This window comes from Nelumbo lutea, chromosome 4 (assembly GCF_056320005.1).
Source record: "Nelumbo lutea isolate HS-2025 chromosome 4, American lotus-T2T, whole genome shotgun sequence".
Taxonomy (NCBI): Eukaryota; Viridiplantae; Streptophyta; class Magnoliopsida; order Proteales; family Nelumbonaceae; genus Nelumbo; species Nelumbo lutea.
This window is the reverse complement of record NC_142687.1, coordinates 26,347,905-26,371,912: the sequence shown is the minus strand read 5'-3', so window position 1 is coordinate 26,371,912 and position 24,008 is coordinate 26,347,905. Positions and strand designations below refer to the sequence as shown.

General features: G+C 36.8%; 1 protein-coding gene across 21 annotated transcripts in view; it reads left to right on the top strand.

Moving 5' to 3' along the window:
- The first annotated feature begins 9,291 nt into the window (after positions 1-9,291).
- Positions 9,292-24,008, top strand: part of HDA15 (histone deacetylase 15) — a 37,802-nt gene continuing 23,085 nt past the window's right edge. For 5 of the 21 annotated variants that reach the window (XR_016112654.1, XM_088983251.1, XM_088983252.1 and 2 more), the window contains exons 1-12: positions 9,292-9,486; positions 9,700-9,911; positions 10,036-10,221; positions 10,316-10,430; positions 13,005-13,081; positions 15,370-15,445; positions 15,596-15,660; positions 15,908-15,963; positions 18,830-18,953; positions 19,056-19,181; positions 19,286-19,336; positions 20,662-20,730. Coding sequence is in view for 18 of the 21 variants with exons in the window: in XM_088983251.1 (XP_088839377.1) it covers positions 9,711-9,911; positions 10,036-10,221; positions 10,316-10,430; positions 13,005-13,081; positions 15,370-15,445; positions 15,596-15,660; positions 15,908-15,963; positions 18,830-18,953; positions 19,056-19,181; positions 19,286-19,336; positions 20,662-20,730 (1,146 nt within the window). In the remaining 3 variants the exon portion in view is untranslated. Of the gene's footprint in view, positions 9,603-9,686; positions 9,912-10,035; positions 10,222-10,315; positions 10,431-13,004; positions 13,082-15,369; positions 15,446-15,595; positions 15,661-15,907; positions 15,964-18,793; positions 18,954-19,055; positions 19,182-19,264; positions 19,337-20,661; positions 20,731-24,008 lie in introns of those variants that run through there. The other 16 variants (XR_016112653.1, XM_088983246.1, XM_088983257.1 and 13 more) reach the window with 7 other exon arrangements.

Sequence of the window (24,008 nt, the reverse complement as noted above, 5' to 3'; positions counted from 1 at the left end):
TTTTGTTCAAAATCTTACCACCAATATATTCATACCATCCACACCATAGTTATAACACACTATAGAGCTTGATGTCCACACTATATTGGGGCTCAACGAATTCAAATACATCATGCTTTATCTTTATCTAGTCCACAATACCAAACTCCCCAATATCCATTCATGAGGAAAGTTAATTGGAGGAATTTTATGAAGCTAGTTTATGCAACTCTCGAGTGATTCACCTTATTAATACCCCCCCCCCCCAAAAAAAAATCACCTTTAACAAGAGAAGAGAGTGCAAGTCGGGCTAGGTTTATGGTCAAACCAGGCCTAATTCTAAAATTTTGGTCTTAAGGCCTGAGTTCGAGGTTAAGCCTGGTTTTCACAACCGAACCTAACCTACACTGTAATTTAATGTACTTGGCTTGGATTCAAGCCTGGGATGGGCTCAAGTTGGTCAATGAACCCGTTTTAAAAATATATATGTTTGTATACAATTATATAAACATGTTTATATATGTATATATGTAAATATATATGCACGTAGGTAAATATGTACAAACACGCATGTGTGTGTAAGCAAATATAAAAACTCAAATTCTTGGGCCCAAGCCCAACTCAAAGACCGAAAATCAAAGCCCAACCCATAAAAAACTTCAAATTGGGTCTATTCGGACTTGGGCGGAGCCCGCCCAAATTGCACCCTACAAATTAGTTGAATTTGATAACTATTTTACTCGGTTTATGGAACTAGTGAATTTATTCCACAAACAATAAAATGACTGGTCCCAAAACCAACTAAACAATAATCAATTTACCATTTTCCTTTGTCATTAACTCAATATTAACATATTTCATTGGATCGTCAAAATATACCATATAAAAAAGGCAAATTTCTTAATTTCCCCTATGGTTTATGAAATTAACTAACTATACCCCATTGTATCAGTATTGTCTTAAAGTACCCCTACTAGTTCTAACAATTAACTAAATCTTCCTTACCGTCAGTGTCCGTTAACGGAAGGATTAAAAAGACTAGTTTGCTCATCACTTGGAAAACTCAAACTCATGGTTCAACAGAAGACATCGCCGATGATCTTTAAGATCTTTGGTTCCAATAAATGTTGAGGATCAACCGACCTTGAAATCTCAGGGGATGTGATCAGAGGTGTATAACAAATTGAGGTGGAGGGGGCCAAGCAACAAAGGTGGTGCTTAAGAATGGAGGCTAGGTCTTGGGGGCAATTGGGTGTTTGAAGGACTTGGTGAAGTTAGAGAGATTAGACTATCTCATATTGAACTGAACCATTCTCTCTCTCATTTTTTTCTTCACTATTCTTATTATTGTGTATACTACCATTTCTTTCTCTCCATTTTCCCTTTGAGTATCAATTTCAGCTTATTTTCACGGTATCAAAGCAACATTTATAACCTGAGTCAGTTTCTTTTTTTTTTCTAATCTTTCTCATATTGGCAAAAAGGAACACGACTAGTGCTGGTGTATGAGCCAGGTTGTGGATTAAGTCCCTCTGTGTAATGGTTAGTTTAGGTATGCTTTCTACATATTATTTATTACTTTTATTAGTGGGTACGATGTGCTTAAGAAAACTAATATGACAGGGGTTGTTCTTGATTATATGAATGTTTGCAATGGCGGTGGCAGAGATGGGATAATATAGGGGAATGGGAGAGAGATGGGTAGGCACGTACCCACCTTGAATCTAGCACAAATACATGTTTTTGAAGAAGATCCTGCTTATTCCTTTGCTAACTAGAGGGTTCGACAAGAGTATCCTGGGATTTGGAGGTGGGTTGTTTAAGTAGTTTGAGGAAATATCTTCGCAAACTTATGAGTTTTGGCCCTCATGTTCATGTTCGAAATCTACAAAATTCTCTCGCTTTCCACAAATTCTCTCTCTCTCATACAACTTTCTTCCTCCACTGCGAAATTCTCATCGCCTTGTCCTACTAGCACCCATCATCTCCCTTTTTTTGTCATTCAAACTAAATCATTGTCATCATTGCAACTTCCGATGGGGTTGCCCTCCTTCCTCCGCACCCCCTTTTTCCTCTATTTGTTTTTCAATTGACCAAATTTGTCATCGTCAATACTTCTACACGTTGTTGACTTGTAAGAATGGACTCAAAATTGCTAGGTTGGGTAAGCCAAAAAGGGCATTTTGGGTATAATTTAAAATTAAATCAAACACGTAAATTCACATGTAAATGGTCTATGACAGAAACTTAACGGGAAGGAATTGTACGTCAATTGTCATAAATAATAGGGGTACTTTAAGGCAATACCTAAAGCAGTTGGGGTATAATTATTTAATTTCTAAAATTCTAGGGGTAATTTAAGAATTTTGCCCAACTTTAACTCAAGGTTTTGCTAAAAAAACCTTTACTCAAGGGTGAGGCATTGAGAGTTGCATGCAATCGTTGTTTTATGCATTTTAGCATGCACCCATTGTCCCAATTGGCACAGATTCGATTGACACGTTTTAAATTTGTAAGCAAACTCAGCCTCGACTCGTAAGTCGAATGCTTGTCGACTCGCTTTTTCGAAGCTGCAAATGGTGATCTTCAAAGACAAGCTGAACGAGTTGGATGCGAAGGCACTGCTGATTGCTTAAGTGTTTAAAACTATACTAATGGAATAGTGTATCCAAGCATAACAAACACACAAGTACAGAAAATTTAACATGCATAACTCATAGAATAGAGAAATGGAAGAGAGATGGAGAGAGCACACCGGGTTTGCGTGGTTCAATACTATGGCCTACGTCCACAGATGTTCGAGGACAAGAAATCCACTATAGAAGTTTCTAATAGATTTACAATGGCTCTCCTTCTACAACCATTCTTGCTTTTAAGTTGATGTCCTATTTTTCTCTATCTCCTTTTTTTCACACACATTTTCTCAAAAAACAAAAGATAATAATAAGGAAAAACTAAGAGATATCAGCCCTTGGATCTTTGATATCTCCAATGGCTGAGGTTATAAGACATAACACAACACTCCCCACCTTGATGAAACCCCATAAACCCAACACTCTCCACCTTGGCTTGTAATCGAAGTAAAGTAAAGAGGTCCTTCATGTCAAGTAACCTTCTTATCCATTCACAGATCACCAGTGAACTCACACCTCAAAAACCATGAGGTGCCATTCTTGCTCTATAGGAACATCTTCTCTTATCTCATATTTGAGACAAACTGCCCAATGCCCAAACTTGTTTGTTGTAGCAGGCTTGGTAAGAATATCAATTATATTTTCAAGTGTACTCACCTTATCCAAGTGTACTTTGTCTTTGGAAACTATCTCTTGAATCCGATGAAACTTCACATGCTTTGTTATTCCATGGTGCACTTGATTCTTTGCTAGGTGAATTGCGATTTGACTATCACACAACAAAATTGATTTCTTTTGTTGCAAACCCAATTCATTAACAAAACCTATTAACCAAATAGTCTATTTAGCACCCTCCATTGTTGCCATATATTTAGCCTCAGTAGTGGACAAGGCAACAACAAGTTGCAGCATTGCCTTCCAACTAATGGGACCTCCCGTTAGAAGAAATATGTATCACATCATTGAATGACAACTATCTAAGTCTCTAGCATAATCAACATCAACAAAATTGACCAAACGATTTTTATAAGACCCTCTGTCAAACAATAAACCCACATCAGCAGTACCTCTTAGATATCGAAAAATCCATTTTACTGAATGCCAATGTTGTTTCCCTAGATTCTCCATATACCTAGTCACAACACTAACTGCGTGAGCAATATCAGGCCTAGTGCATACCATTGCATACATAAGGCTCCCAACAGCACTACTATATGGTATGTGTGACATATGCTCTTTATCTTCATCAGTTCTTGGTGACAATTCTGTTGACAACTTGAAATGTTGTGCAAGTGGTGTCTGAACTAGTTTAGCATTTGACATTCCAAAATCTTTAGGATATACTTCATTTGAGAAATTCATAGCTTGCCTTTGTTTTTGTCTCTGGTAATTTCCATCCCAATAATCTTCTTGGCCCTTCCAAGATCCTTCATATCAAATTCAACACCAAACTTGGTCTTCAATTCCAAGACATTCTCTATGTTTTTACCACCTACAAGCATATCATCAACATATAACAACAGAATAATGTGTGAACCATCTTCTATAATTTTTGTAGTAAACACAATAGTCATAAGAACTTCGTTTGTAACCTAAATTAACCATAAAAGCATAAACACACTTGTACCACTGCCTAGGTGATTGTTTTAAACCATAAAGTGATCTTTTTAATTTGCACACTAAACCCTCCTTTCCAAGCACTTTAAAGCCTTCTGATTACTCTATATAGATGTCTTCCTCCAACTCATCAATGAAGGAATGTTGTCTTAACGTCAAGTTGTTCAAGCTCTAAGTCGAGTTTAGCTACCATGGAAAACACGATGCAAATAAATGAGTTTCACTATTGGAGAGAAAATCTCATTATAGTCCACACCCTCCTTCTGGTTGTACCCCTTTGATACTAATCCACCTTTGTACTTCACCTCTTCATTATTAGTTGTTCCTTCTTTCTTGTGGAATACCCACTTGCAACCTATCGTCTTTTTGTTCTTAGGTGGTTCAACCAAGTCCCAAGTATGATTTTTGTTAAGTGACTCCATTTCTTCTTGCATTGCAGTTAGACACTTATCTCTGTCATCTTGGTTGAGTGCACCCTTATAATCATAAGGGTCACCATCACCACATATGAGAGCAGATGCCACCATGTCTTCAAATCCGTATCTCACAAGTTGTTTGATGGACCTTCTTTCTCTATCCCTGACCAATTGGTAGTTAGTCTTTTTTGCTCCACCTGCTCATATTGACTTTCTTCTAGGCCCAATGATCCCTCTAGTGATGAATGTAGTGAACTATTGTTCTCGTCATTAGAGGAAACATCATTAGATGTAGGCTTATGTACTTGTTCTACAAGTAGCTTTTCATCTTCTTTGCTGATTTCTTTCACCATGGATTGCTCATAAAAAACCACATCTATACTATATTACACACGTTGGGCTATTGGATCGCCATAACTTGTACCCCTTAATTCCCTTATCATACCCAATGAAGATACAGGGTTCAAACTTTGCATCCAACTTGGATCTTTCCCCTTCATGTACATGAACATATGCAGGACATCCTAAAACTCTCAACTTGCTATAATCGACTGGTTTTCCATTAATCCAAACATCTTCAAGAATTTTGCATCAAATTGCTGAATTTGGTGATTTGTTAACTAGATAGCGGGTTGTATTTATTGCTTCTGCCCAAAATACCTTAGGTAATCCAACATGCAGCCTCACACACTTAGCTCTTTTTGTCAATGTTCTATTCATTCTCTCTGCCACTCCACTTTGTTGGGGTGTTTTTGGAGTTGAAAAATGCCTTATGATTCCATGGCTTTTACAGGATTTTAGTAACTCCCCGTCATTGTATTCCATCCCATTGTCAATCTTTAGGCATTTCACCTTTTTTCCTGTTTGTAATACCATCTCGGCCTTCCATTCCTTAAATTTAGTAAATACCTCGGATTTGTGCTTCAAGAAATACTCCCAAACCCTCTTGGAGTAGTCGTCAATGAAAGTTACAAAGTAATGACCTCCACCATTAGATGGGACAGGGGCTGGACCCCACACATCAGAGTGAACATACTCCAAGACTTCTTTGCATGTATGTTGTCCTATCTTGAAAGATACTCTATGTTGCTTTCCATATGCATAACACTTATAGAATTTTAGCCTATAAGTCTCTTCTCCACTTACTACCTTCATTTTGTGGAATTCTAACAAGCCTTTCTAATTCATATGGCCTAGTGTCATATGCCACAAATCTGTATCATCTACATCTGCATCAACTAGAGTAGTAATCACAGCTCCACCTGTCACTGTATTCCCTTCCAGAATGTAGAGATTGCCTTCTCTTTTACCTTTCATTATAATCATGGATCCTCTCTTAACCTTAAGAGCGCCATCTGTCCCTGTAAATAAGCAACCATTTGCTTTAAGTGTACCTAAGGAGATAATATTTGTCTTCAATGTTGGGACATGTCAAACTCCACTAATTGTCCTTACACATCCATAAAACATTTTTATTTTGATGGCACCAATCTTTATAGTTTTGCAAGCTGCATAAATTCCCATGAGAACAACACTACCAACATGTGGTTCATAGTTGTCAAACCAGTCCTTATGTGGACACATGTGATAGGAGCATCCAGAGTCAAGTAACCAAGTTCCTGCAAATTCTCTTTCCTTATCAGAAATCACAAGTACCTCTACATCTTGTTCTGCTGTGATACTTGCTTGCTTTGTTTTATGTACTTCATTTTTCTTCTTTATCCCTTTTTCTTTGTTTACAGTTCTTTTTCATATGCCCCTCCTTATGACAATAAAAACACTTGGATTCTTTGGCCTTGGATTTTGATATTGACATTTCTCCATTCATTTTTCCTCTTTCTCTAGACCTTCCCTTTCATTTCCCCTTTTCTCTCACTACTAATCCTTCTCCATGGGAATCCTTAGTATGTTTCTTTCTCAACTCATTTTCCAATAGTGCTGTTGTAATATCATCATACTTGAGCTTGTCTTTCCCATATACCAAAGTGGTGACAAGGTTATCATAGGACTTTGGAAGTGAAGCCAAAAGTATGATGGCTTTGTTGGTATCGTCAACCTTAACTTCTATTCTCAAGAGTTGGGAAATAATTTGATTAAATTCATTTATATGGTCAAGTAAGTTTGCTCCCTCCTCCATGCAAAGTCCATAAAATTGTTCATTTAAAAATAATACGTTTGTCATTGACTTTGACATGTATATGGATTCCGGCTTCTTTCGAATTTCTGATGTTGTCTTCAAGCCCGATACATGATCCAAAGCTACTAAAATATATTGTCTTGCAAAAAAATCATCTACTCTTGTTTGCCACAAGCTGAACCAAATAGTAGAAGAGCTTCCCTTCGAGCTCATGGTGTGTTCTCTTGATATGTATGTTCAGATTTAGTAAAACAACCTCAAACACGTCCTTTTAAAATAACCCATAAATTAAACAAACACCTAGAGTGTTAAAAGAATATCGTAATGTTTGGGACGTAACCTTTATGGGTTTAGAGTTACTATAAGTGCTTGAAACCTACATAAAACTACTCCACCTTCTTAACAATGAACCCAAAACCAAAAACTATGTAACTCACGAATTAATAGAACCGCCAACTCCCCTTCGTGATCCAACAATACATACACCAAGACAATCCATAGCAATAAAGAAAACCAATTGCTCTGATACCAGTTCTAAGTATTTAAAACTATGCTAATGGAATAGTGTATTCAAGCATAACAAACACACAAGTACAAAAAATTTAACATGCATAACTCATATAGTAGAGAAATGGAAGAGAGATGGAGAGAATACACCAGGTTTACGTGGTTCAGCACTACGGCCTACATCCACAGACGTTCAAGAACAAGAAATCCACTATAGAAGCTTCTAATAGAGTTACAATGGCTCTCCTTCTATAGCCATTCTTGCTTTCATGTTCATGTCCTTTTTTTTCTCTGTCTCCTCTTTTTTCACACATTTTTCTCAAAAGACAAAAGACAACAATAAGGAAAACCTAAGAGATACCAGCCCTTGGATCTTAGTTATCTCCAATGGTCGAGATTACAAGACATAACACAACTTATATTTAAAAGATTTCCAATAATACCCTTGATGAAACCCCATAAACTCAACAATACCCCTTTTATTTCTAACAATTGACTAAATCTTCATCATCATCAGTGTCCGTTAACGGAAGGATTAAAAGAACTAGTTTGCTCATCACTTGGAAAACTCAAACTCATGGTTCAATGGAAGACATCGTCGATGATCTTCAAGCTCTTTGGTTCTGATAAATGTTGAGGACTAACTGACCTTGAAATCTCAGGGGATGTGATCAGTGATGTATAACAAATTGAGGTGGAGGGGGCCGAGCAACAAAGGTGGTGCTCAATAATGGAGGCTAGGTCTTGGGGGCAATTGGGAATTTGAAGGGACTTGGGTGAAGTTAGAGAGATTAGACTGATCTCATACTGAACTGAACCATTATCTCTCTCATTTTTTCTCCACTATTCTTATTATTGTTTATACTCCATTTCTTTCTCTCCATTTTCCCTTTGAATATCGATTTTAGATTATTTTCATGGTATCAAAGCACCATTTATAACCTGAATCCATTTCTCTTTTTTTTTTCCTAATATTTCTCATATTGGCATAGAGGAACACAACTAGTGTTGGTGTGACTTATCAGATAAGGGAAAAGTAGTATTTTTATGCCTTAGATTGGTTCGTATTGTATGAGCCGAGTGGTAGATTAAGTCACTCTGTGTAATGGTTAGTTTAGGTATGCTTTCTACAGATTATTTGTTACTTTTATTAGTGGGTATGATGTGCTTGAGAAACCTAATATAACGGGGGTTGTTCTTGATTAGAGGAACATTTGCAATGGTGGTGGCGAAGATGGGATAATATAAGGGAATGGGAGAGAGATGGGTGGGCATGTACCCACCATGAATCTACCACAAATACATGTTTTTGAAGAAGATCCTACTTATTCCTTTGTTAACTGGAGGGTTCGACAGGAGCATCATAGGGTTTGGAGGCGGGTTGTTTAAGTAGCTTAAGGGAATATCTTCACAAACTTATGAGTTTTGGCCCTTAGATTCATGTTGGAAATTAGGGGCTTACATAACAATATTCTAGGTTATCGCTCCTCTTCATCTTTGACCTAAAGAGTAGTGGCAACAATCTCTCTTTCTCTCGCTCTCTCTCTCTCTCCCCCCTCCTACAGCTTTCTTCCTCCACTACGAAATTCTCATCACCTTGTCCTACTCGCACCCATCGTCTCCCTTCTTTTTGTCATTCAAAATAAATCATTGTCATAATTGCAACTTTCAATAGCGATGGCCCTCCTTCCTTCGCACCCCCCTTTTCCTCTGTTTGTTTTTTAATTGATCAAAATCGTCACTGTCGATACTTCTACTAGTTGCTGACTCGTAAGAATAGAATCAAAATTGCTAGGATAGGTCAGCCAAAAAAGGTATTTTAGGTATAATTTAAAATTAAATCAAACACCAAAGGGTCTTAGATGGGAAGGAGTTGTATGCCAATTATCATAAAGAATAAGCGTAGTTTAAGACAACACCAAAACAGTAAGGGTAATTTAAGAAATTTGCCCAACTTTAACTCGAGATTTTGTTAAAAAAACCCTTTTACGCAAGGGCGAGGCATTGAGAGTTTCATGCAGTGGTTGTTTTATGCATTTTAGCATTCACCCATTGTCCCAATCGGCACGGATTTGATTGACATGTTTTAAGTTTGGTAAGCGACCTCGCTCAGCCTCAACTCGTAAGCCGAATGCTTGTCGACTCGCCTTTCCGCTTGGCGGAATAAGGAGCTTCTTTTCATTCAGCCCCTTTCGTGGTAAGTGTTCTGCTCCCGTCCTCGTTCATACGCTCCAATCCCTCCAACCTGCCTGATGTCTGATATAAACTTGTTCTCTTTTGTCTTCTGATATTTTCTTATTCAAGCAGAAGATCGTAAAACCTCTGACCTACCTCCTTTTTCGGGGATTTCATTTCTTCTGTTCTACTGTAATTTCTCATGGATTTCTCCGCCGTTTGATGGCGTTTTCAGGGTTATATAGGATGGACTCTGAAACCAAGCAAACCAGTTATTTTAAGAGCGGCGAAGCTGCGAATGGTGATCATCAAAGACAAGCTGAACAAGTTGGATGCGAAGGCACTGCTGATTGCTTAAGTAATGGAAGCCATGGAAACGCCCAGCCTGAAGGAACCTCCACCACCACTAGAGATGCAGATTTCGATGCGGATAATCACAATGGGACTGTACGTCCTGATACTTTATCTATAAAGAGGCATAACGGATTAGCTCTATTAGAAAAGGGTTATTAAGAAATTTGGCTTCTGACAAGCAGTAATGGTTTGATTTGGTTTCATACTTACTTTGCAGAAAAAGAGGCCTAGGCAGCGGAGGGAAATGACATTGCAAGACATGTATAACCAGCAAGCGGACTACGACGACGACGATGACGACGACGATAGTGACTGGGAACCCGTGCAGAAGCATGTAGTGAGCGAGAAGTGGTTTTGCGTTAACTGTACAATGGTTAACTTCGATGATGTTGTCTATTGTGATGTACGGTTATGTATTGAGCCTCTTGCTTTGAGTTCAGTGTGCGTTTGTTTGTGGTTTATGGAGATATGAAGTAACGCCCTTTGGGTTTCTGCAGATCTGTGGAGAATATAAGGAGTCTGGAATAGTTAAGCATGGTTTTTTTGCGCCTAATGATGCACAAGAAGCAGCTCCTGCTCAGGTTGAAACAGTGGCGACCAGTAAGGGCCAAGGTATTTGCTTACAGATTGCTGATTGTTAGATTTTATTCGAGTCGTTTGACATTCTTGTCCTTGGGTTGTATCCCCAATGTGATCTTTGCGGAGTGTTCTATGGAAATGGCCTTGTTGCTGGGTGCAGAATACAATGCACGATGTTGTTTATATCAGATAATGAAGTAGTACAATTCTTTTTTTTTTTTTGGTGATAAGGCCTATTTTTTTTTCCTGTCACTGTAGGCATTACTTTTAACGAGACTATAACTTGTACCTGTTAGCATAGATATGGATTTAATTTGGTATAGGAGCAGGTTGTTCTTAGCATCTCCTCCATTATACCATGCTAACAATCCTTTGATAACTTTCAGTTGTTTATCATTAGAAAGAAACCAAACAATAAAAGACCTCTTGCAAGTTTCTTATCCATACAACCAAAAGTTCCTAAAGAAACTTAATAGTCTAAAAGGCAAATATTCATTTACCAATTCAACCTTCTGCGTGAAATGTTCTTAACAGATCTAACGGCATCTAGATTTAATAATAAGCTAATGCTACGATGTATGGTTCATTTGTTAACGTGAAGCCATAGGTTCTATTTTCCATAGGACCTATATATATATTTTTTTCCTGTCACCAATTTGTCAAGTCTATTATTGGTTATTTCTTATTGATTTTGACCTCTAACCACCCAATGTTAAAGGCTCATTGCTTAGGTCCATTAGAAATAGGTATTTCAAAAGTGTTTAATTTTGCTATTGATATACTTTCATCCAAAACTTTAACCAGCAAAAAAGTTAATCCATAAATATCTTTTAAGTGTTTAAGTGTGTTTTCAAGATATTTACACTTTTTTTTGGTTATGATGTTAAAAATCTTCATATATCTTATATTAGGGTGCATTTCAAGGTCCCAACCATTCTGCATTTTACTCTACGTTTGCCTGAGAGTCTTTGCTTTGAATGCTCATGTTTTGCTTGAAGAAACTTCTCCCTCATTTTCTCTCTTTGAAACCTAGGTTTTCAGTATAATGAAGGTCATTTTCTACCCCAATGTTCAGGGAGTCGGTTTTTCCACCACTTACTATAACCATAAGGAGCTGGATCTAAGCACAAACATGTGAAGTAAATGCCTTTATACCCTTATGCCCAGTGTTTTAAAAGTGAAAGGCGCAAGGGAGGCGCATGCCTTTTTGAGGCAAGGCGCACAATTTAAAAAAATCTAAAAAATAAAAAAGTAAAAAAAATCAAAAAATTATAAAACATAATATTAATAAAAATATAAACTTAAGTTTTAAAATAAGTGTTTTAAAAAACCTATTATCTAAAATTAAAATACATAAACATAATATGTAAAGCGTATTCAAATGAGAATTTACAAAATGAAATCAAACATATAAAACATTTTGAAGCATATAAAACCCACAATCTCTTTTTTTCTCAATTGCATCAAGTAGCTAATGTGACATATTACATTCCTAATTCTACGAGCCGCCTTTGTGCCACGCCCCTCAAGGCACAGCCCAAACAAGTCCATGTTAGGGTCTTAAATTCTGAGTTTCACACAAAAATAATGATTTTATAGTTTTAATTGCTTTTAATAAGATATTTTATTAGGATGAATGAATGGGCAGCATTACCAAATAGGGATTCTCGAAGCTTCGGTTGGGCTTGCCTTGAGGGGCGTGGCACGGGCGTCCGGGGGCGGAGCCCCAACCCAGCTGCGAAACTCAAAAAAAAGGAAAAAACGGCAAATTTTCAAAAGGCACATGCTTGGGCTAAGGCACAAGGCGCACACCTAGGACCTGGGCGAGGTGCCTACCCTAAAATGCGCCTAGGCGCGCCTTTTAAATCATTGCTTATGCCTATAGTAGTTCCTTTGAGTTGCAATGAAATCAATAATTTGGTGACTTGTTGCATCTCAAATTTAGTTTTATAGTAAGAAAGCTGGCATTTTTATCAATACCTGGAACCTTGCAGTGTATATCCCCTTTGGGAAATCATTTTATGATGGTGATGATAATCATTCTCATGATTAATGATTGTGTTATTACAGTATTTAGAACAAGCTTGAGATGTATTTTTTGTACTTGATTTTTCTATCAACGCATCAATGTTGAAATCCTATGATCTTTCTTTTCTGCTTTTTTTCCCTTTCCTTTTTTATTTATTTTGAATCAATAACACGAAATCCTACAATTTTGCATATGAACTTATTCTTGTTTAGAAGCTTGCATATGAACATTCATAATGTATCTCATGTATTTTCCTGTTGCTATGACTCATTTGCTTACATGATGTTTTTAAAGGAACAATATTGAGTTGCTTAGTATTATGGATATGCAAGTATGGATAAGGTTTTGCCCCACATATAGGATATTATGGGATGCTTGTTATCAAATTTAATCACTTCCAAATGATTACTACAATTGTTAACAATATCGTAATAGGTTACTGGTTGGTTGTATTTTTTTTTTGAGTAATAAGGTAATGTATAAATTTTGATTGGCAACAAAATCAAAATATTTTGATAATTGAAGATTATTATAATGTAGTTGTGGGCTCATAACTTTTGGTTTTAAAATCGTTGTAGAGTCATGTGAACAGAAATCAGCATTGGAGAACTTCACTGCAGTTGGTTTTGATGAGAGAATGTTGCTTCACTCAGAAGTATGTTTCTGCACTGTTTCCCTATTATTTCTTTTTGTTAACTGCTTATGGCCTTCAGAACCAACCCGAGTAATGGGTGTGAGGTATTGTTGAGTTGAGTTGACTAGAACTGTGTTCTTATTATATTTTCTTATGGTTAATTTCTTTTATCATTTAATTTTCTCAAAGGTTAAACACACCGATTTTGCATTTTATATCTGTGGAGGGTGGACACATCACACATGGTGGTTTTTTTCTCAAGGGAAAATAAAAAACGTATTTTAGTGTGCCAACTTTTAATCATCAGTGCTTGCGAGTTCTTTTAATGGGTGTTTGTCTTATAGTCTCATGTTGTTCCCTTTTTCTCCCCTGAAAACATGAGGCGTTGAAATATTGCTGCCAAAAAATTATTTCAGCACCCATGCACACCAAGGCACTCTACAATGGGAATGCACAAAAAGAAAGAAGCATAAAAAAACATTGCTGCTTATGAAAAAGGTTTTCAACATTTGTATCAAAATAACCCCTACTGTACAATGGGATATATTTTTTTTTTGAGAAAGAAGTAAGGTATTGTATTGAAGTTATACTGTAACGAACAAAAAAATAGGAAATTTACAAAAAGAAAGAAGCATCAAACAATATTGCTGCTTACTAAAAAGGTTTTCAAAATATGTCTCAAAATAAGTGCTCTATGGTACCTCTTTTAAACATTTTTGTGAACTGCCAATCACGCCCATAAATTTTCTATGGTTCTCCTTACTATTGACTCCTCAAAGCTTACATAGTTTTCAAAGATTCATGATTCATGAATTCCTTTTGCTCCATATGGACCGAAATATTGCATCTGGAACCACCCCAAATTAGTATGATAGTTGGCAGACATGGAAGCATGTTTTTAACCTCTGACAAACTTTTCAGCATTTCTATGATTTCATTCAATTTCTGCAGATGGAACTGCCCTAAATTAGTATGATTGTTCACAGACATAGGAACAAGTTTTTTAACCTCTGACAAAAATTTTGGAGTTTCAATGATTTCATTCCATTCTGTGGATTACCTGAACAGTATAGCTTGGCTCTGAAAATTGTATTACACGGAATGCAAGAAGAAGTGGAATTTCGTTGCTTGTCCATCAATTTACTGGATTCTGGAATCCAATAAATTGTGGATTCCACTCCATGTTTTCAACTTGTTGTTGACCTGACAGGTCAGACTGGTCATCCCATCACCCGAACCGGGATTATGTCTTATTTGCTTGCGGTACGAATGTTGAAATTTGGTTTTTAAATTGTTTTGTTTGTGTCAGACGTGCATGCACTGATGCACATGTTGCTCAAGTGTCATACCTTAGACACCAGGACTGCGTGAAAGGACATAAATTGATTTAATGTGCACTTTCAGAACTCAAGAATTGTATTTTAAATGTCCTGACTCACAGTTTACTTTTCATGAACTTCGTAACTGAGAATTAAGATCCATATATTTTTCCATTTTAAGCCTTTCACATTAGTTTGTTTTGAATTATCTTACATCTCTCTCACACACACACACACACTGACACAACTCTCCTGCTCTGTTTTTCAGCACAGTCAAATGAGTATATAGGAGCACACCCAGGAGCTTGCACCTATTTATTTAGTACAATTTATTTTAATGAGATTTTGTACTTGTTACTGATTGGAAGGTAAATAGAAAAATGAAAAACACTGCATTAATTATCTTATCATCACATAAGCTTCTTGGTTTGCTGATATCATATCATATTGGCTAAATTGTTGATCACCTTTAATACAATTTTATGATGTTGTGGGTCTCTTGAAGTGTTTATATTACGAAAAGATCTATCTAGGCTGGGTTTAGAAAATGGCTGTGAGAGGTTATGGTGTTTTCATTTATTCTATTTTCCTTTTCTTTCTGTTTGTGTTTTTGTCTTTGGAGTTCTTCTGGCAACTAATAATCTTGGTTTGCACCTTCCATAATTTTCTTGTCTTGTTTCTTCCCTGTAAGAACATTGGCTTATGCTGATCAGAGAAGTTCCTTATAATTGCCTTGTTAAGAAAAAAAGATAATTTCTGTATAATCATGTTCCAATTTCATAGCATGGTGAATTTTCTAACAGTGTCAAGCTGTTTAGAGTATTTTTCTATGGTTAGTTCGCTGTATAACTATTGCGGGACTTTGAGTATGATGATGTTGTTTGGGAATCCATCTGTTCTTGTTATATTGGAAATTCTATTATCTGTTTCCATTCTTTATGGTTATGAAAAACTTCCATTTTTTTAATGGTTTTGCCTGTGCTAGAATAGGTTGAAATGAAGTCCCATCCACATCCAGAAAGACCAGATCGCCTTCGAGCAATTGCTGCTAGCCTTGCTACTGCAGGCTTGTTGTCTAAATTTTCCCATCTGTTTAAAATTGTTAATGCTTCAGTGTTGGTTGCTATGCTATTGTTTTAATTTTCTAAAACGTTCTTTTTAAAATTGTTATTGCTTTGCCATCTCCCCCTCTTTCTCCTCCTTTTGGGATTTGCAGGTATTTTTCCTGGAAGATGTTTATCAATTCCTGCTAGGGAAATTACTCAAGAAGAGATCCTGCCAGTGAGTTCACACTACACACTCGTGCTATTTCGAATTCAAGTTAATGGTATATTCATGCATCTAGATCCATGTTTAGGTGCAGGAGCGTGCATGGATCTAAGGCCCATTACTTGAGGGTCTTGGACATTCACTAAATATGCCTGAGAATAATTCTGATTTTCTTGTATTTTGTGTAATTTTTCCTCTGATCAGATCATCCAAATCCTCTGTTGCCTCCATTTGTTGATTTATGACTATGAATCTTCAGGTCCACTCCCTGGAGCACATTGAAGCTGTTGAAATTACAAGTTGCATGATGTCTAGGTATGCCATTTGGCTTCTCTCTCTTTCTCTCTCTCACTCTCACTTTCACTCTCATTCATGTGTACACTCGCACAACTTGTGTGTATTGTTTTAAATCATAAAGTTGTTTTGATTTTGGCTTGTAGTGCACAGAAACTAATAGTATTTTGCTGAAGGGCTTGCTGAAGATAATATGGAAAACCTTGCTCTTCTCTAGGTGTACCAGGATTAAATTGTTTTTCCCAGGAAGAGAGAATGGATTTATTATAAAGTTTGTTAGAATCGGAAGCCTGATGCATAGGGAATATCTTTCTAGTTTCTACATCAGTGAAGCTTGAGAGATATATCTTTACATCAGTAAAATCATTAATGCAACAGAATTTTCTGTTTGTTCTCTGTGAAACTGTCCCAATTAGACAAAGGGGGATAATCTCCATGCTAAGAGAAATTTCAAAACAACAACAATGACAACACAAAAGAAATTTACATGTCTTGACAAAGTTGTTCTCCCTTGTGAAAATAATCCTGATTGAGATCTTTGAATTCATTTGAAATATTGGATGATTCAAAGATTCCATGTCTGTACATATTCCAGGTCTTGATACCCCAAAGAAGAACAAAATGGAGAATCTTTTGGAAAATGATCTGTGGTACAGAATGATCTGTGGGTCAACATAAGTAAACATTCTTATGCTCTGTTGAACTTGTCAAGTTCTTATCATAAAGGGAAATGAGGGAGACCATCTTGGGAATATGGCAATGAATGAATTAATGGAGCTTCTTTCTGTTGATATCCTTGACTTGGAACTTATAAAAATTCATATCAGAAAGGGAAAGGAAGGAGGCCATCTTAGTAACATGGCAATAAATGAATTAATTATGCTTCTCTTCATTATCCTTGGACATGATTGGCTTGGGTTTGCATGGGATAAGATGATATAACTTGTAGGCATTGTAGACTGTACCTTTTTCTTTTTTACCCTAGAGTATGCTATCTTTCTATTATAACAGTAGTTCTATTGCTAGAACTGACGAAAAGGAAGGGAAGGAAAAATGGATTTAGGTGGTGACCAGGTATAAAAACGGAAGGAAAATAAGAATCCAGGAAGGTGAGGAAGACAATAAGACATTGACAAGTTTGATGGTGGAAGATCAAACTCAGAAACAAGGAACAGAGGAGAAATCAACAAGGGCAGAAAGAAGCAGCAATGGTGTTGAAGTTCAGAAAGTTGTAGGAGACCATTTCTCTCAGTCGAGTAGCAGGGAGTCTGAACTGCGCTCAACAAGAAAGAGACCATCCCAGGTGGTGACGGAGAGGAGCAGCTCAGTTTAGAGAAGCAGAATGTTACGATCCATTTGTCCCATGTTAGTAGTATGGTATGCTAATGTGAGGTATCCCACATCGGTAGTCTGGGATGCTGTTGTGGGGTATACATTGTGCTTGGGTTCCTTCCCTCTAATAGCTAGCTTTTAGGGGTTAGTTCTCCTAAGGCACACAACACAGAATCCTGTCAAACCAACTCCAACATTTAAGGAGAACACAACAGAGGAAGCGGAACCCGAAAAGATCGAAAGAAGCAAGAGAGGATTAGTGAAGAGATCTGGTTCTAATATCCTACAGCTTTCTCCCAGATCTGAAGAGGTAAGTCAAGTTGTTTTGCTGAACACCCCCTCTTCGGAAGGACTGAGCAGGAGGAAGTGGGAGCAAGGAGAGAGGATAGAAGAGGAAGTAGGGGAAAAAACAAAAGAAAAAGGAAAGCAGCAGGAGGGGGAGGAAGGAGGAGAGCTACAAAACAGGGTGGGCATATAAAAGAAAAAGCAGGCAATCAGGCCTTCTTCAGAGACCAGAAGAGGAGAAGGGAAGGGAGGGGAACGAAGTTGGAGAAACAGGGGACAAGTTTAGAGAGGAAGAAAGAGCACAGAAATTTCAAAATGCCCAAAACATCTCGGAGCTAGTATAAAATGGAGAGGTGAATATCAATGAATTGGTGGAAAGGGAGGTTGAGATAGGGAAATCCCTCACCTTAGTGTTCTGGGGAGGGGAAGGCTTTGTGAAGATAGCATTTGAGAAATTTGAAAGAAAGAAGAGAGAAGAGGAAGGAGATTCTAGAAAAAAAGGAGTGGGACGAGGAAGGGGGAGAAGAGGAGGGTCTGGACCAGAATGAGTGAAGGAAGGGAGTTGGGGCGTAGACGGTGGGAGGGGGATAGGGATTAAGATTAGTAGGTGGAATGTGAGGAGTCTGAAGGAAGGAAGAAGGGAGATAGTGAGAAATCTGCTTAGAAATCTCAAACCAGAAGTGCTGTTGTTACAAGAAACAAAACTGGAAAACTTTGACTTAAAAATGAAGAATGAAACCTTGGGAGAGGATGGAGGAGAATTGCTGGAGCTGAAAGCTTCAGGACTTTCAGGAGAGCTGTATTATTTGGAATTCAGGGGTGTTCAAAATTTTGGGAAGGAAGTGAAACATTCTCGGTATCAGTTTGTTTGTAAGAGTAAACGTGGAGTTGAAATGGGGTTTATCAGATTGGGTGCTTAGACTTCCAGTCTTGACCAAGTATCCAAAGATGATTTCTTGGAAAGGTTCTGGTGTACCCTTGATTTACAGCCTTGTAATGAAGACTCTTCTTCAGTTTGATTTCTAGCGTGTATCTGGTGTGCCAACTTGACAACCATTGGTGTTGAGGTGTACTTCCCTTTTTTCAATTTAATGAAATTTCTTTTTGATTCTTCAAAAAAAATATTTCTATTATAATACCATGCTTATTGCTTATAGATATGATATTGGAATTTCTGGGGTTAATAGATTGTTATGGTTGATTTTTGCATTGGTTCATTGTTTTTTGTCAACAGCGATTTTGACATCAGTTCATTGCATTTGATCAACAGCTATTTCACTCCAGACACATATGCTAATCAACACTCAGCATGTGCTGCAAGGGTTGCGGCAGGGTTGTGTGCAGATCTTGCTTCAGCAATTATGTCAGGGCGAACCAAGAACGGTTTTGCTTTGGTAAGGGACTTCCTTTATTTTCCCCAGTCAAACCTCTTTTAGATACCTTTCAATTGACATTGAACACTTACTAATATTTACTTCCTTGTTTTTGTAAGTCAGATTAGGCCTCCTGGACATCATGCGGGTGTAGGACAATCGATGGGCTTCTGTCTCCACAATAATGCAGCAATTGCTGCATTGGCAGCTCAGCGTTCAGGTGCCAAGAAAGTATTAATTGTTGATTGGGTAATGACAGAGAGTTCCTATTAATCTGGTCTCTGATTTCGTTTCTTGGTCTATGCAATGTTTCCAAATAATACACAATAAAGTTATATGCATTCTATTTGCAGGATGTACATCATGGAAATGGCACACAAGAAATATTTGAGGGAAACAAATTGGTAAGCTCTATGATGAGCACAACTGAGCTTATATGTATTGACATGTATGCGTGTGTATTATGGCCATTCTGGATCGTGCACCAGATGAGCCATGGCTTGATTCCTGCAGTCCACGCCAACTCTATGCTAATTTGGGTGGCTGCCTCCTGGAATGGGAGATTGTAATATGTAAACAAAAAGATGGAGTTAGTTGGGTGGGTGGTAGGAGCTTGCCCTTGCCTAAAAGGGTGTTTTTTTGCAAATTTATGATTGTCTTTATCATTTTTTTAAATTCACAAGTTAATACAATTTATGATTATCTTTATTATTGATACATGACAAGGTCTTTTTGGCCGAAATTTATTCCCTGAGTGTGAGGAGATGAACACTGAGTATCCTTGTTGTCCCAAACTAAGTTGCCATGTGGAGGATACCTGTCTCATTTGGACTTCTTCACTAGGGGCCAACTGGCAAACCTGTTCCCATATGTTATGTTTTGGCAGGGGGAAATGAAATGAAAGTTGTCCTGGCTGGATTGGACCATTTTCTTCTTGGATTGAGGACAGAGTTTCAATGCCAGTTCTCTAATTGGCAGCTAATGGCAATTCTGTAGGTCTATAGTTCTGAGGTTTGACTACATTAAAACAAGTAGATTCTCAATTATTATCTTTTCTTTTTTTGATCAATAATTATTATCTTTTCTTGGACTACTTTCATTTTGTTTACCGTGCATAACAATGTTGAATGTTCACTTAGAAAATGGGTTTTTATTTCTCTGAAAAGAATTGCTATCCTGAATAATGTTTTTAACCTGTGGTTGAACATGGCAGTCAGATTGGTTAACCTATCACCCAGCCAGATTTCTGGGTTTGTTTCACCCCTGAACTGCTTTTTTTTTTTGTATTTCAGCCATTTCTATCATTAATAATGACAATTGTCATTTGTCATACTTATATTTGTTTAATATGATGAATGTATAATATTAGAGACATACCTAATTTTTCTGTAAATTGTTTAAAAAATTTTGTACTTTTTCCTATAAACTTATCTATTTTATCTATTTTATTATTTAATTTATGATATGAAAGGTTAATTTGTTTGATCTATAAGGCTGAACCACTAACCTGCCACCTGGATGGAAAAGCACTTCTGTTTCTGAGTTGATTTTTAAAATACTAATCCTGAATGATGTCAATATTTATTTTTATTGAGTGGTAGATGAGCTTTAACTGTGTTATTTTCAAGTTTGTGATTGCTATTGTTTGCTTTCTGACATGTTTATACTATGGAAAATATTGGGTTTTTTGTATCAAATTGCTTGCTGAATGAATTGGATTGTTCTTTAGGTATTGTATATTTCCTTGCATAGGCATGAAGGAGGGAGGTTCTATCCAGGCACTGGAGCAGCAGACGAGGTACTCTGGAATTTTCTGTTGTTTGAATTTGGAGATCACCTGCTAATTATAAAAAAAAAAGGAAATTACATGCTGAACAGTTCAGCAGATGATTTTTACATCTGATGTGCATCTAGGATCTGCCACCTATACAAGGGTGGTGGGCTGCTTATCTTTGGGGATGGCTGGAATCGAAGTGTTGAATACTATAGTGGTACCCTGAGCAGATTGGGTCATGAAGCTTTGTCCATTATTTGACAAATTCTTCTTATATGATGTTTTATATGGGTTTTTCAGCATGCTCTTATTTTCTATTTTTTATGTCAATGAATTCTTTATTGCTGTTTTAGAAATTCGTTCATTAAAGTATTCAATTGTTTGAGTCTCACTCCATCTGGTTTGAAGAATTCTGACTAAGACAAAGTTGCACGTGTTTTGGGAGTTTTGTTTTGCTTTATTGGCTTATGGGAGTTTTGATCCAACAAATAGAGGAAGGAATGTGATAATTGTTTGCTATTTCCTTTTTCTGGATGATTTCTTATCACCTATACCGCGTCCTGTATCCCTTTCTTTCTTCATACGTTTTCTTTTTGATTTATCTTCAAAAAAATGCACAAATCAAATCCAGTCAGACCCATCCCTCTAATGAATGCTCTGAATTTGTCACATCATCCCTCTATATGGCTGACGGGAGAGGTTCATTTGTGGATTCATGTATCTTGCTGTATTTGTGATTGATGTATGCACATTTCTATTGTTGTTTTTATGTATTTGCATATAGCAAATGCAAAGGTGTGAGGTGAAGTGCTAGGATTGTCCAATGTGGCAATGTGTAGGTTATAATCCTCATGACATCTCATATTTTTTGATAAGTAACTTCAATTTTATTAGAAGATTCAGTATATATACCAGTACAAGTTTCCAAAGAGAGGTGTCAGATGCACCTCTCATAATAGAAAAATAAGAAAATAGATTACAACATAGCCCAATATAACTGATCCCTATTAACCCTTTGCTTAGTTAAGAAATCAGCCATCCCATTGGCAATCTTCTCTCGCACTATATCCTCATTGTCATGTTGCTAGTAAGCCTTTTGAACTTTTTTATGTCATCCTTATACTCTCAAAAACCATCCCACCACTATCTTGGAGTCAGCTTCAATTACAAATTTACAACCAATTTGTCTGAGTTTAGATCTTTTGCTATCTGCACTCTTGAATTACTACTGCCAAGAACTCAACCCTAATTGAATTTCCTGTACCCAAGGATCAAAATATCGATATACTTGAAACCAAAAGTTGGGTACTGGTGTGTATTGATACGACTGATACTGTTATTTTATTTTTTATTTTTTACCTTTTTATTTTATAAACATTAGAGGGATGAAGTCCATCATCTTGAAGTATTAAATGTCTTAAAATACTTGTGTATTAGTGTATCCATACATATTTGAGTGGATCGATATGGATATGATATACCCAATATGGGGTGCATTGTATCGATATTTTGATCCTTGCCCATACCCAATGGTACCAAGAACAAAGTGACAATTATCCATGTATATTTCTAAACACACCTCTTATGCCAAATGGGCCTAGTTTTCCGTGGCTGCTTCCATAACAGTTTAGTTTGATGAAGTCTTTAGTCAGAGGCAATGATTTAAAAGGTGCGCCTAGGCGCATTTTAGGGTATGCGCCTTGCTTAGGTCCTAGGCGCAGTCCTTTCACATGCGCCTTGTGCCTCAGCCCAGGTGTGTGCCTTTTTAAAATTCTATGCTTTTTTTTTTGCTTTATTTTTTGAACCTAGCGGCTTTACCCCTAGATCCCTGACCACACCTCTTGAGGCAAGCCCAAACAAGACCATGTTAGGGTCTTAAATTCTTAATTTTCACATAAAAAATAATGAATTTATAACTTTAATTGCCTTTTAAGAAGATATTTTATTAAAATGAATGAATGAACAACATTATTTTTTTCTGTGAGAATAAAGGATTTAAGACCTTAACATGGACTTGTTTGGGCTTGCCTCGAGGGGCGTGGTACAAAGGCTGCTCATAGAATTAGGAATGCATTATGTTTTACATCACTTTAGCTACTTGAAGTAATGCAATTGAAGAAAAAAAGAGATTGTGGGTTTTACATGCTTGAAAATGCTTTATATGTTACATTTTATTTTTAAAATTTTCATATGAATACTCTTTACATGTTATGCTATGTATTTTAATTTTAGATAATAGGTTTTATAAAACATTTATTCGAAAATTTAAGTTTATATTTTTTATTAATATTATGTTTGATATTTATTTTTTGTTTTTTGAATTTTCTGACAATTTTTTTTTTATTTTTAGCATTTTTTTTTGCATTTTTGCGCCTTGCTTCAAAAAGGCATGCATCTCGCGTTGTGCCTCGGGCACAAATTGGCCCTTGTGCTTTTTTTGTGCCTTGCACTTTTAAAACAATGGTGACCCAAGAAGACGAACTTGCTCCTTTTTTGGAGGGCTCTTTGCTACCTCACCCAAATTCCTCCATATATTATCAAAGGATAGGTGTGGGAAGATGTCCATGGTTCTGACCCATTGTATCACCCTAGTCATTACACATTTCTTCACAGCCTCCTCCTTCCTTTCTTTTTCAAGAAAAAATCTTGCATTCCTCTCTTCCCTGATAGTCCATAATACTGCTGCCCTTGTGCATCTCAACAAAACTCTTCCCCTTCTCTTGAGCCGCTAAAATGTAGCTATACTGCTGCCCTTGTGCATCTCCACTAAACTCTTCCCCTTCTCCTGAGTCATTGAATAGACAAGTTTCACCTACACCCAAAGAAAAGAAACATTCCAAATGTCTGCAACAAAGCATAGGAGGTTAGTAGGTGGTTACAATCATCATTAGATGTCATGAATATAAGTAAAATGTTTAAGTGAACTAATCATCATGCATTGTTTTCAAGGCGCCAAGGCGGGGCTAGGCGACGGGGGACGCCTTGTCACCTAGACGCCTAGGCGATGGATTTATGTTAAAAAACATAGATCCTAGGGTAGTTCCTTAGGTACCATAACCATATTTCCTTAATAATTATTCATAATTTTCATAAGAAAAGTATAAAGTTCAAAGTATAGAAAATCAACATATTCATGAGAAGAAAAAAGAGGAAAATAAAATTCAAAAAATATAGGGGCTGAACCCTTAGAAGAAGAAGAATTTGGTATATAGACACACAAAATGATTATTTTAGCTTGATAGTGTCTATTTTATAATTATAATTTCAAAAAAGAATGAACAAAAATGTATTTTATAGTAGGA